The 14,773-nt window shown below is 39.8% G+C and overlaps 1 protein-coding gene across 4 annotated transcripts in view; it reads left to right on the top strand.

Moving 5' to 3' along the window:
• The window catches only part of CYLD (CYLD lysine 63 deubiquitinase), a 199,279-nt gene that overhangs the window by 151,080 nt on the left and 33,426 nt on the right, over positions 1 to 14,773 (top strand). For all 4 annotated transcript variants that reach the window (XM_073604979.1, XM_073604977.1, XM_073604978.1 and 1 more), the window contains 5 exons: positions 1,586 to 1,751; positions 2,244 to 2,385; positions 2,476 to 2,598; positions 10,373 to 10,464; positions 12,133 to 12,199. In XM_073604979.1, coding sequence (XP_073461080.1) covers positions 1,586 to 1,751; positions 2,244 to 2,385; positions 2,476 to 2,598; positions 10,373 to 10,464; positions 12,133 to 12,199 — 590 coding nt within the window. The remainder of the gene's footprint in view (positions 1 to 1,585; positions 1,752 to 2,243; positions 2,386 to 2,475; positions 2,599 to 10,372; positions 10,465 to 12,132; positions 12,200 to 14,773) is intronic.

Genomic DNA, 14,773 nt, shown 5'->3' with positions numbered 1-14,773 from the left:
ACCTTTTTGGAATTCTTGGGGAGGAGAGGAGGAGGCGTTTTCTCAGTTAAGTACACCCTCCTGCCTGCATGTCTGAGCTAAGGGGCAGATAGATTCCAGGAAATAAATGCTACTTGAATTATCTGCCCTTACTCATGATGGCCACAGCCAGAAATGCTGTGGGGGGGGGGTTATGAGTTTGCTTTGAATATTATAAATTAATTAAAAAGCATTTTAATTCAGATGCATTATGGTGCACAGATGCAGTGTAATTGCACTTTAACGTCAACAACTTTGTTTAGAAGCTCATCATTAGGGATAAGCCGGGTTCATTCTGAACTTAGTTCGACCCAGTTCAACTTGCTTGAAGGTGATCATGTGACAGTTTTCCATGGGTTGGGAATTAGACATGTGCACTACCAAAAAATGTGTTTTATTTTCGTCTAATTCGTTTTTTGTTTTTTTTTTCATTTATTGGATCATTCGTTATGATCGACATTCGTTACTTCGGATTATTCATAACTTCGGATGCATTCTTATTGGTTCCGTTCCATTCATTCGGATGCAGCATTCGTTAGTTCGGATAATTTGTAACTTCGGATGTATTTGTATTTGTTACGTTCACTAACAGTTACTTTAGCCAAATTTGAGGAAATTCCAATACCTATAATTTATTAGTTTATTATAATCAATAATAATAAAAACTATAATAATAGTTAATAATTTAATTATAATAGAAAATACGAAAAAACAAAATTATCCGAATGTAATTGATTAGTTAAACTCATAGGTTAAATCATTTTTCGTTCTTTCGGATTTTTATTCTTTTGGGGTTTTCGTTCTTTCAGATTTTCGCTCTTTCTGAAAATTTGTTTTCGGACGCATTCACCAAAAGAGTTTTTCATTCATTCAGATGCTTCCGAATGAACGAATATGCCGAATTTCGTATGAAAACGAATTTGTAACAAAACAAATTGCACATGTCTATTGTGAACTGGGTTCAGACCAAGCCAAGCACCTCTTTATTCATCATATAGGATAAAAGGTTTAAAGGAGAAGTCCAGCCTAAGCTTGTTTGGCTATACTCCTCCAATGGGTCGCAGGAGTGCAGTTCGTTTTGCCTTCAGTCTGCTCTCTGCTGACATCACAGATATTAGTCCAGGCACCGCATCATCCCAACAATAGAAGTCTGGATCTGCCAGGTGCCTGGATTGTTACCCGTCGCAGCCTTTCAACGAGCTCTCTGCTCACGGAGCTCTGGAAAAAGAGTGATCAGTGATGTTCGATCGCTCGATTTTCAGTGCAGAGGCGCCGGGGGACAGATGCAGCATTGGATCGATGCTGCATCCACCTAGGTAAGAATGAATCTAAAGAAAAAAAAGATTCCTTTACTTCTCTTTTAAGTGAAACCCGCACAAAGAAAATACATAGGTTTTCGCTGCGTGACCAATAAGAATTTCAAGTTTCTGTACAGTTTAAACCTGATTGATTACTGCTTACAACAACTCTGTGTGCTCATTACTCTTTTGCTGTTTTATGAAATCAGCTCCTCTGTCTCAAGGAACAATGTAACTGCTTTTCCTCTTTTCTTTTGATCACCTCTTAGGAAGACGAATGCGCAGGATGCACTGACGGCACTTTTAAGGGGACAAGATACTTTACCTGTGCCCCTAAAAAAGCACTTTTTGTGAAACTGAAGAGCTGCAGGCCAGACTCGAGGTTCGCATCACTTCAGCCGGTCTCCAATCAGATTGAGCGCTGTAACTCATTAGGTAACATCTTTCAAGAGAACCAACTGGAAGAACTCTACCTCAACACTATGACTTGTTTCTAAAATTGCTATATAAAATATACCTGTACCCAGTATAATTTAGAAAACCTAGAAGGTGTCCTTCTGCCTTTTGTAAGGTGCATAAGCAGATTGGTAATAGTTTTGTCCCTGTAGATTGTGGCCACACCTTTTTCCAGTAACACGTTGAGAGCTTTACTGGCTCTGTCATTGCTCAAGCAACTTTGATTCTTTATTACAACTTTCTTTTCTTAATATCTTCTCTATGTAAGCTTAAAAACACCAAAAACGTTTGAGCTATACTTTCTAATATTGCAGGGCACTTGTGGAATTTTAACTGATTTTATTTGATTAATTGGATCAGCTTGGGAAATGTCACCAGGGGTGATGGCTTAGTTGTCCATAATGACAGATGTATTGAAATAATTGTTAAACGTATTAATAATAGTAAATTGTAATTTTGTTTTGTTCTAAGCTTTTGGTGGATACTTAAGTGAAGTAGTTGAAGGTAACACTCCTCCACGAACAGAAAAGGAAGGCTTAGAGGTAATGATTGGAAAGAAGAAAGGTATCCAGGGCCATTACAACTCCTGCTACCTTGACTCAACTCTGTTTTGGTGAGTAGATAAAGTTCCTATATCCATTATATGCTTGATTATTATATACATCTGATAGCATTATAAAACTGCCCTCATCTTTTCATGCAGCTTATTTTCGTTCAGTTCAGTGCTAGACTCTGTCCTTCTGAGACCGAAAGAAAAAACGGATGTGGAATATTACAGTGAAACACAAGCACTTCTTAGGACGGAGATTGTGAATCCTCTAAGAATGTAGGTTAAATCACAGCCTCATATTTAATAACATGCATTGCTGATACATGTGTGATCCTTATCCCAATATCCAGAGCTTTTTCTACAAATTGCTTAGTGGTTTAGCAATGTTTAAGAGAAGCCATGATCTGTTATTGTTTCATCTTGCCAGTTACAGAAACATCTGTAATGTAAAATGTAAAGATGGATTTACTGGGGATAAGCATAGTCTATTGCATAAGTCCAATTACCAACTTAGGCTTAAAGTGACAATGTACTTCATTTTTAACTTTCCTGCTTGAGAACAGATGTCCTGTTATAATTACCGTCACCTTATTAAAGTGGAACTTAAAAAAACAAAAGGCGAACAGGCAGGATTTTTAATGCAGACGAGACCTACTATGTCATTCCTGCAGTAAAGTTTCTTACCTGTCCACCCTGCCCACTGAACTGCGGATGCGCAGCTTAGTGTACAATTTTGGCAGAGCCGAGATGAATGACATAATTTCAGCCCAGCCAATGAAAATGGCAAAAGATCGGTACCCAGTAGCAGATTGGACAAAGATATCAGCAGCTGGCAGGGAGCTCCAGGACACTGCAGCACTGGAGTGAAGGTGAGTATAGCTCAGCTTTAACCAGGAATACAGTGTGGGGCTCACAAGGCTGTAACCTTGTAACAAGTCTCACAATGCATCTTACTGCTCATGTTCAGCTTTGCTTTGCCATGAGACAAAATTTAATTTCTTTTCTGTACCCCTCTTTGATATGGTTTCACTTTGTTAGTGGGGCCTCCTAAGTTTCCTTGACTTCAGGACTAAGCTCAACCTACTGCCATCCCCATTTCCAATAAAAGTGATCTAAGTGGCTGTTAAGGTGTTCATTTGGGAAGTGAAATGGCAGTTGATGGAGCTAAGTCATGAAAACCGTGAAAGACTGGCCAGTAACAAAATAAAGCTAAATCAGAGAGAGGCAAAGAAAATGATTTATATAACAGGTACCTTGTGGTATCTGCGCTCGGGCAGCACCAAAGTACTGGTAATGATTGTTCATAGGCTCAGTTTGATAAGCTATAAAAATTGTATTTGTCTTTGTAATTGCTTAAAATAACAATCACATGCCTAAAAATAATGATTGCTGCTGCAGATAAAATGAGTTATAACAACTTTTTTAAATAAGCTTTTTTAAAAATTACAGCAGGTGATTGTAGCATATATGTGTGCATTTTGTTTTTAATGATTTATTAAGTAAATTGCAGTGCATTAATTATACATAACATACAATGGGTATAGAAAAGAATCATTCCCTTTAAAACAATCACCATTTGCTGTTTTGCAGCCTGAAATGAAGACAAACACAGTTTTTGTTTTATCCATCTGTATTGACTCAGTGCAACTTTTAACATCCAAGTGAAAGAAATAACACCAACATATCAGAAAAAAAAAATCAATCGGGCCTGAATGGGTAATTATGAGGAAGGGAGGGATAAAGGGGATGGGTATGGTAATATGGTAAAGGACGGTAGAGGAGGTGCAATTCTCCCAAGTGTTATGCCCCCTAAATTATCACATATGGTTTTGTCCTTTTCTCATGTTTTTCATCACTTTTTTGATTATCTGGTTACATCACAAACACAGGAAGTTAGGGGTGATGAAGGGGGGCAGATAAGTGGGTTGGAGGGGGTAGGAGATTTGGAGAGCAAGGATTACTTTAACACCTAGATTTTTTCTTGGGGGGGGGGACCGGTCAGAATTCTTGCATTCAGATGCGGGGTGCCACCACCTTTCACGTTGTCTCTTGCCCTCTCTTTGAGGAAGAATTACGACAAGGTCCTAGGAGGTGCACCTTTTATAAGTGTTTGTTACCGTATTTATGTTGAATGGTGTTTGAGATAGTTATTTAGTTTATTGAATGAATATTGTCTTGGCTTTTTATGGTGACATTTTGTGTTTTTGTAATCCCTTGTTAAAATGAATAAAAAGAATTTAAGCATGAGAATAAAAAAAACAGAATCATCGAGTTGGAAAAAAGGATCACCCCCTTGTGTTAGTATTTTATTGAACCACCCTTTGCTTTAATTACAGCCTTTAGTCTGTTGGGATATGTCTCTACTAACTTTGCACATCTAGACTTTTGATGGTATTTTGCCCCATCCATTTTTCCTTCTATCCTGACAAGTGCTCCAGTCCCTGTAGCAGAGAAACACCACCACAACAAGATATTGCCACCTCCATGAGGTACTGTAGGAATGATGTTATTTGAGCTGTATTGGATTTCCGCCAGACATATAATTTGGTGTTGAGGCCAAATTATTCAAATTAAGTCTCATCTGACCATAACACCTTTTTCCATGTGGCTTCAGAATCTTCAAGTTATGTTTTGGCAAAACTCAGCTGTGACTGCATGTAGCCTTTCTTGAGGAGTGGCTTTTTTCTTGCAACCATCCGCCTATGCAAGCCACAGTTGTGGAGAATTTTGTGATATTGTCACATGCACACAATGACCACTCTTTGTTACAAATTTCTGTAATTCTACAGAGTTGCTGTAGGCCTCTTGGTAGCCTCTCTGATCAGTTTCCGCCTGGCTCTTTCATCCAGTTTGGAATGATATCCTTATCCAGGGAGGGTCTGTGTTGTACCAAATTCCTTCCACTTCTTAATAGTAGATTTCACTGTGCTTGATAAAGCCTTTCAATTTTTTTTGTATCCATCTCCTGACTTGTGCCTGTCCACAACTTTATCCCACAGATCTTTTGACAGTGCCTTGCCACCCACAGTTGATTGTTTGCTTCAGTTGCACTGAAATGCTCCAGGGACTGAAATACTCCAAGAAAACTTTTTTCATGCTGAGCTAATCAAAATGACCACAGCTGATCACAGTTGAAAGTCAAATGGCTTTGTGTGCCATTGAGAAGGTGATTATCTACACCAGATTGTGTTTACAAGTAATTTTTAGGAGGGAGTGATCTTTTTTCCAACTCGGTGATTCTGCTTTTATTTTTATCTTTTTCTGACATGTTTATATAGTTAGTCAGGTTGAAAAAAAGACACAAGTCCATCTAGTTCAACCAATAAAAAGGGGAAAAAATGTATACAATCCTGTATACTTACATAGTTGGTAAGGTTGAATAAAGACAACAGTCCATCCAGTTCAACCTGTGTAGGTGTGTGTGTGTGTAGAAAAATAATTCCCCATATCCCTGTATATTGTATTCGCTAAGATGCCCAACAAAGAGTCTTTTAAAACTATCCATACTTCTTGCCAACACCACAGATTGTGGAAGAAAGTTCCACATCCTTACCGCCCCGACAGTGAAAAAGCCCCTATGCAGCTTAAAGGAGACGTCCAGCCTGAGATTTTTAGGCTGGGCTTCTCCTCTGGGTCACAGAAGTGCAATTCGTTTTGCACCTCTGTGACCTGTTTTCAGCAGAGAGTGGTCCACTCTCCTCTGACGTCACTGCCATCAGTTGAGGCAGCGCTTCATCCCGACTTCCCAAGCCTGGATCCGCCAGCTGCCTTGATTGATGGCAGTCTCAGCCTCTCTTTTTTTTTGTTTTCAGCTTTTGCAAAATCCAGATACACCACATCTACTGGCCTTCCTTTATCTAGATGGCAGCTCACTTCCCCGTAAAATGTTAATAGGTTGGTTTGACAAGAGCGACCTTTCGTAAACCTGTGCTGATTACTGCTAATGATACTGTTTGTGCCAGCAAAAAACAGGCCTATAGTTCCCAGGCATAGATCTCTGCCCTTTTTTAAATATTGGTACCACGTGGGCCTTTTGCCATTCAGCTGGTACCAATCCTGATAGTATGGTGTCCATGAAGATTAGGAGTGGTGGTCTGGCTATAACCTGACTGAGTTCTTTAAGGACTCTCGGGTGTAAGCCACCTGATCCTGGTGATTTATTTATGTTAAGCTTCTCTAATCCTTTCTGGACTCTGGACTCTGTTAGCAACAAGGGTAGATCCTGTGGTGTGTTGCTAAAAATACTGTCGTGGTCGGAATACCCCTCCTTTTTCTATGTGAAGACTGAGGAGAAGAAAGCATTTAGCACAGCTGCCGTCTCCTTGTCATCTGTAACTACCTTCCCTTCCTCGTCCTTTATGGGGCCTATGTGTTCCGACCTTGCCTTTTTGCTATTAATATATTTAAAAAAACTTCTTGGGATTATTTTTACTCTCCTCCACTATATGTCTCTCATAGTCTTTTTTTAGCCACTCTGATTGCGTTCTTACACCTCACATTGCATTCTTTGTATTGTTGGAATGCTGACACTGACCCCTCCGCTTTGTACTTTTTAAAGGCCATTTTTTTGTCCTTAATATGACATTTTATGTTTTGGTTCAGCCACCCAGGCTTAACCTTTGGTTTTCTATATTTATTACCCCTTGGAATGCATTTGTGGTACATTTTATATAAAATATTCCTAAAGCACTCCCATTTTTCCTCTGTGTACAATGTTTCAATGATTTGGTCCCACTTAATATCCTGCAGCATTGAGTGCAGTTTAGAAAGTTGGCTCTTTTTAAATTTCGAGTTCTTGTACTCCTTTTGAGCCTCCCTTTTCTGTGATTTATGTGGAATGTAATAATTCTGCGGTCGCTAGTTCCCAAGTTGTCCCATATTTCCACGTCTGCAATTTAGATCTGTATCATTTGTAATTAAAAGATCTAGCAATTGGATATTCCCTGGATCAACTTTACCTAAAAATGTTAGTATCCAATTATATTATGTACATTTATAAAAGTTATAAGTTGTACTGAGTAAATACAGCTGGATAAAACAAAAATTGTGTCTGTCTTCATTTCAGGCTGCAGAGCAACAGAATACGATTATTTTTAAAGTGGGTGATTCTTTTCTATACCCACTGTATAATAAATAAACGTTTGCTATGCTGAGAACGAAACTATGGCAATACAATGTCATAATAATGGCCAGCTCAGTAATAGTTTTCTTTCTTGTACATTGAGGGACACAGGAAATCTTTAACCTTTTGGGTTATAATGCTGTCTATATGAGAAATGGACACTGGCAACAAAACAAACTGCTTTGTTGCACAAAATAACCCTGCCTCAGTTTTAGCTAGTGTCCTCAGGAGAGTGTTCAGCTCTGCTGTTCTCTGTTAGTTTGCAAGATTTGTTCTTACTATCCACAGCTGCCGGTAGCTTCATACCAGATATGTTGAATCCCAGAAAAGTCTCCATTCAACCAACAAGCACAGGTTCCCCACTTTATACTTTGACAGTCCTTAACTTCTTAAAGTTCCTTCAGTTGTCTGTCTACAGGTAGATTCAAGCCTGATGTGGAAATCCTAAAAAGTTTTGAGCGTTAACCAAGCAGTGCAGGTTCCCAGTTCCCTGTTCATTATCTGTACAAATAATGAACGTAGCGACAGTGCTGCAGTTAACAGTTACTGTTCATCTGTGTTCTAGTTCACACAGGACTCCGCTTTTCAGGTCAAGCCAGAATGTCCATGGATTCCTTATGAATTTATCGGTCCAGAGCTGATAGAGTTTTCCTGTGCCCATCTCTGCAGCTTACTGTTGTTAGTATCTAGCAGGCTTATGCTGGATTGAGATTTCCTACATATGTGGTATCTTAAATCTTCAGAATTTATTGCTGGAACTAACTTAGCCGTTGAGTATCTTGGTCTAGTCTTGGTAACAGCTCAAACCAGAGTGTTTTTTCCACATGAAAAACCTTTCAAACCCTCCAATCTCAGTTTCCAACTCTCCAGTCCAAGAGATCTTTAACTTTCTGCTTTATATGAGAGTCTTTGACCTGATTGTAGCCTCCTTTATGTCAGTCTCATTTGCCCAGTTTCCTTTTATACCTCTACACAACCTATAGTTGTCATGGGACAAGTCAAATACTTGGCATGGTGGCTGGATGTGTTATCAGGAAGCCCTTCCTTCCCTTTTTCTATCAGGCTGGAAAGAAGTTCTGGGCACCCTAGCAATGCAGGGGACTTGGTCATTTTTGGAAACTCCTCTCTTGATCAGCATCCTGTTGTTTTGGGCAATTTGTCTGTTTCTGCAGCTTTGGACGATCCTGCTGATGGGTAATCTGACCTGGATTCAGACGGTCAACGCCACAGCGGTGTGTGTGCATCAGTCACCACTGAGGAACCAAATATGTCGCTGGAGCAAGTCCTGCCCCGGGCAGAACTTTCCTCCTTGTTCACTTTGTACATCCCAGGTACAGGCTACTGACAGGCAGAATCAGCTTATGACACCTGGACCCAGGGGAACTGGTCCCTATACCTGGAGACGTTCCAGGACCTGTGTTGCAATTGGGAAACACTGGATGTGGACCTCATCTCCTGGGCTCTAGGATCAACAATAAACTGGGCAGGTTTGTCTTCAGGTAAAGGGATCCTCTATTGGAAGCAATGGATGCCTGGAGGCTCTGTAGGATAGGTACACTCTGATCTAAGCATTTTATTCCTTGAAAAAAAACAGTCTTCTTCGACTGCTTCACAAGTTTGAGATGGAGGACATTCAGGTGATCTTCACTGCTCTAAACTGGCCCAGAGGGATGTAGTACGCTGACCTGGTTAGACTCCTGGCACCCTGCTTCATGGTCGCTGACTTTAACAGCATGCAGGTTTTGAGAGACCGGGTCATCCGATTTTGTGATTCCTAGAATATTAGGAAGGCTAGTTCCCTTCACATAAGATCTATCATCAGATATAGAAGACATACGCTACTTGGTGTGATCTCGAGACTTCCACCCTTGAAGTTTCTCTATGGGATGAATCCTCTCTCTCTCCTACAGCTGTCTCTGGACCAGTGTTTGGCTCTTGGCATCAGAGTTAGGTTTCTGTCTTTTCTACTATGTTTTAGATATTGTTGGTCTCTCACTTCTTGATTAAGATCTTTGTACAGGGAGTCTTCCCTATAGCTCCCATTTGTTCATTCTCCTGTGACATCGTGGGATGTAAGTATTTTTTCTGTATACCAGAAACTGCAGTTTCAATGCATTAGAGACATTACCCTACTCTCACCTGTATGGGGGTGATTTTTGTAGGCATCACCTCTGGGAGGCAATTGTCTGAACAAGAGGTCTCCTTCTGTTAGGAACACTTTCTGGTTTTGCAAAGGAACAATGTATTGTTGATATCCAGGACGTCTTTGTTGTCTAAGGTAGATTATTGTTATCCTGTGTGGACCCTGTAAGGGTGAATCGGCTTCTTGTTGCCCTGCTCTAGAAGGCTCAGGCAGACCATCGTCCAAGCTTATGGTTTTTAAGAATCGTGTTGCACCCTTTTCTGTCAAGGCACACTAAACTAGATCTGTAAGTACTTCTTTGGTCTTTTCGGCATCGAGCATATATTCCCAGATTTGCAAGGCTACAGCCTGGTCTTGTTTTGTTTTCAAAGTTTTACCAGGCGGATGTTAAGGCTTCATCTGATGCCAGCTATGAGCTTACAGTACTTCAGGTGGCTTTAGAAACTGTAGTTAGTCCCCAATTGTCTGTTTTCTTGGGTCTGTTAACCTTTGTATACCCACCTCTCTGACTGCTTTTGGTCGCCTTGAAGGTTAAAGACTTCTTGTTCTCTCAATGAACAAGCAAGTAAAGGATTTTAAGGTGAGTGCAAAATCATATTTGCTTTGAGTCTATTGAGGGACACAGGTCAACAGTAAGACCCAAAGGCTAAAGATTTCCGGTACCCTCAGTGGACTCCAAAAATAGGATTTTACAGTGAATACAAAAATCCTTTTTTTTTGGTGGTCACCATTTTTAATTTTTAATATGATGTAATTTTATATTACGTTTTACCTTTACCTTTTAGATATGGATATGTATGTGCAACAAAAATAATGAAACTAAGGAAAATTTTGGAGAAAGTGGAAGCTGCATCAGGATTTACATCAGAAGAAAAAGGTTTGTGTCTACTAGTGTTTTATAAGACCACCATGGTTATTTCAGCTTCATCTCAGCAGCACAACTCTGGCCTCTTAGCAGATTGAGAACAGCCTCTTTTTAGGAGACATAAAGGGACTTGTTGCTGCTATTTTGGAAAATGTTAATAATTGCTCCCTAATTCCTCCTACCTTTCTACCTCTATTTTACATTTCTAAACGTTTGGTAATGCATGGAGATTATCAGTTAATAGCTAGCAGGAAAGGTGCATTTGGAATGGGTAATTCATGGAAGCATGTTACCAAACACTGGAACATACTGTGTGTAGAATGAGAAAGAATCATAAAACCGAATAAAGCTTTCCTGGAGATCATCCAAGTCATTTTTAAAGTGAATCTCTGGCCAGGCTATAGACATTTATGATTTTACATTATGATTTTTACTTACAACAAGTTGAAAACAATCTTTAAAGCTGAAGTTTACTCTGCTTGTAGTTTGCCTTCCCCTGTTACCCTACCACCTTTCCCTACCCAATCAACGTGCTATGGAAATTTTTTAATAAAACATTTCCATTTTTAATACGTATTTCCCTAAACAATCAATATGCTATGGAAATTTTTAAATAAAACCCTTTTCTATTTTTATTATTTAAAGCTCACAATGTGCAGTGTAATCAGAGTAAGCTATTTCTGTACAGCAGAGAGCCTGTAAAGCAGTGTAAGAATGAAGGTAAGACTAGAGTTCAGCTTTAAGCAAGCCGTAGCTGTTCTCTGCAGCTGCAGACAGCATGGAGAACTTCATCAGTTCACAGTAGAAGAAATGGTGTATTTCAGGTTGATTCCGTAAATAGCTAAGCTTTCCCCCCTAAACTGCTGACAGAATGATTTTAGAAACCTGAGCTCAGCTCCCGATTGTCCCCATTCCCCTAGCTGTGGTTTAGAAGCCTTCCAGCCTTCTAATCTTTAATGCAAAGACAAATAAGGTGCTTTGGGAGGAGGGGGGAATCCGCCTAGCTGCTAAGAGAACAACCTGAACTACTTAACTGCTGTCAATTTTTGAGAATTAATTTAACCAGAGTAAAAGCAGCTACAGAGGTCAGTGAGAACATGTTTTGAAGCTCATTTTCTGCATGTAAAAAATAGGAGAATACTTCACTGTCTATAGCCTGGTCACAGATTCACGTTAATATATAGGTGTATGTTTTAAAAAAAAATAAAATAAACACTCATTTACTCTCCCTAGCCCCACTAAAATCTGTACTAGAAACCACAGCTGTTTCCTTATCTAAGGGAGATGACTACAACTTAATCCTAGCTGCAGCATTGTTTTGATTCCTTACTAGTGCTGGCTGCATCTGCAGTTATAGACTTCTATAATAATTATATTTAGTGATTGTTTGCATAAAAGAGATTTATTATGATTTTTAGGATATATAGGTATATCTTATCAGGTAGTTTATTTGAGTGTGGCTAATGTAGGTTGCATGAAGAAGGTGGTTAGATTGTAAATAATGAAAGTAGACATTGGTAAAATGCAGCTGCTTGTAAGGCAATACCAGATGTACAGTCATATGGACCATTTCCACACTTTGCTAACTAACTCAGTCCAGCAGTGATGCAGGGTGTGTTAAATATAAAAGTGGAGCTGTAGAACATCAGATTTTCTATGATGTGTTTGTTTTCTCAACAGATCCTGAAGAATTTTTGAATATCTTGTTCCATCATATATTAAGAGTAGATCCCCTCTTAAAAATAAGGTAAAATTTCTTTAAAGTAAGAAGGAACTTATGGTGCTAAAAGTAATACAATGTTTACAATAACCTAAACATTACAGTAAAGGGAACAAAGTGTAAAAAAAAAATGTAAACAATATTATTAGGCTAATAAATGTGAAATTTTTAATGTATAGTTTGTATTTATTTTAATGATAAAAAGTAATACTTTTTTTATTATAATGTCGCTGTCTATTATTAGATGACAGAAATGTAATCTTATAGACTTGTACAGTTACTGAAAGTTCCACTTTAAATTTAGCAACAGCTACCCAATTTGTCTTCCTAAACAATCTTACAAACTAAAGGCAAAACTTTTAAAAACATTTTTGGACAGAGTGGAGAGGGATTAGAACACCTATTAGGTTTTTATTGCAGTCTGTGCCCCATTAGGGAGATTCGCCCTCTCTATTTGTCCTGTTTACCATTTGTTATTGAAAGTGAAAGTAAAAGAAAACCCCCGGGGCGTGGCCAGCAGCCGGAGCGGATGGCTGTGTAAGGAGAGAGCCCTGTGTAACCCGCCAGCATCCAGCTCCATCCAGCGACATTAAAAGCCTACCGAGGCATCATCCAGGCACGCTGTGCTCCTGGGACGATCCCGGCCACCATGGGAAAAAGAAAGAAGGAAAAGGGGCCAAGGAAACTGACTGACTTTTACCCGCCAACAAGCACCCCTATGTCGCAAGATGGCGCCGAGGCCTCGGAATCGCGGCGCAGCCCACACTGCGGCAGCGACCGCTCATATCCGGCTTCCTACCACAGGGGCTCACCTTCGCACAGCAGCAGCGGGGGCTCATCACCGGGAACTTCTCCCATCAATAGCCCACAGAAATCAGCCCAAAAGAGATCCTCCGACCACAGATATGCAGGTGAGCCTGAAGATAACTGTAATTCGCAAAATAGCACCAAAGACTTAATTGAACAGATTAATGAATTCCCAACTATAGGGCAACCCCTTAGCGATACAGTGATGAGGGACATGTTAGTAACCCTCAGAGGCTCGCTGCATAAGGACATGATGCTCTGTATTTCACAAGTCAAAAGTGATGTCTCGGCTATGGGAGATAGAGTCAGACATATAGAAGACAAGATGGGGGAATTTGCAGTCTCACATAATGAATTAGTGGACGCACATAATGACATGGAGGGAGACACACAGGCGATGAAAGAAAAAATCGTAGATTTAGAGGACAGATCGCAAAGGAACAATATTAAATTGCGGAGAGTAGAGGAATCCATGACGCCGGCGGAGCTTAGACATAATGTTCAAAATTTTATAGCGGCCATTTTTCTTGACACTCCAGAGAGGGAAGTTATAGTGGACAGAGCCCACCGCCTCCCAAAACCAAAGTTCCTGCCTGAGAAGGTACCAAGGGATATCATCGCTCGCATCCACTTTTTCCATGTTAAACATGATCTCATGCGCTTTACTAGGAAGAATCAACCCCTTCCGGGCCCCTACTCTGGTATCTCTGTCTTTGCAGAACTATCTCAACATACCATGATGGCTCGCAAAAAACTATACAAAATTTAGGAAAATTGATGTAAAATCCCATATTCATGGGGCTTTCCTACAAAACTTCTCATTACAAGAGGAAATCGCACTCATGCAATTGCGAATATGGAAGAGGGACTGGTCCTAGATAGGAAATGGAACCTGGTGCCAGAAGATGCCAATGTTCCACCACCCAACCCGACGCAACCTAGACTGTCCCCAGAATGGCGTAAAGCATAATTAAGGCACTATCAAGGCCCTAACGCGGCATATACACAATGCACCAGTTTTACTTAAGTTGAAGGATGTCTGGTTTAGGTTACAGGGATCTTATTCCCCCTCCTAAACCATTGGGGAATTTTTCGCACTCAGTGAATCTCTTCACCTTTTTATGTTTTTGATACAGTTCATTACTTTATTTGTTTTTTATGTTTTAAATGTACCTAAGGAGCACTATGAAATAGCAACCTTACCTCTATACTGGTTATCCACTACGAGAAACTTCAACTACAAAGCACTACTCTGGCTGTATATATCTGATCCAACGGCACCACCTACAGGTAACAAAATAATACTGCACTTGACTATTGAGACTCCAGCAACATACACAGAGCATTCATTATTAAAGGTCCCATGACATTATCAATTGTCTCTATGAACGTTCATGGACTGAATAGCCCTTTCAAACGGAATTCTATGTGGAAGGAAATGGACAAACTTAAGGGGGATGTTCTTTGTGCTCAAGAAACCCATTTTATGACAACTAAACAGCCTAAATGCTCATATAAAGCCTTCCCCAATGTTTTCAGCGCTACAGAACCAGTCAAAAAATGGGGTGCACTGATAGCTGTTAAACACTCTATTGCATTTAAATTACACGAGGTAATCTGTGACTCTTAATGGAAGGTATATTATCTTGATATGCGACTTAAACAACTCAACTTATACTCTGGTTAATCTGTACGCCCCCAATAAGGGACATACAAAATTCTTGAAATCTCTACTAAAAAAGGCTGAAAAGATCAAGAAAGGCTCACTTCTCCTTTGTGGAGATTTCAATAGCG

The sequence above is a fragment of the Aquarana catesbeiana genome, linkage group LG11 (genome assembly GCF_042186555.1).
Source record: "Aquarana catesbeiana isolate 2022-GZ linkage group LG11, ASM4218655v1, whole genome shotgun sequence".
NCBI classification, from domain to species: Eukaryota; Metazoa; Chordata; class Amphibia; order Anura; family Ranidae; genus Aquarana; species Aquarana catesbeiana.
This window is presented reverse-complemented; position numbering and strand designations above follow the sequence as displayed.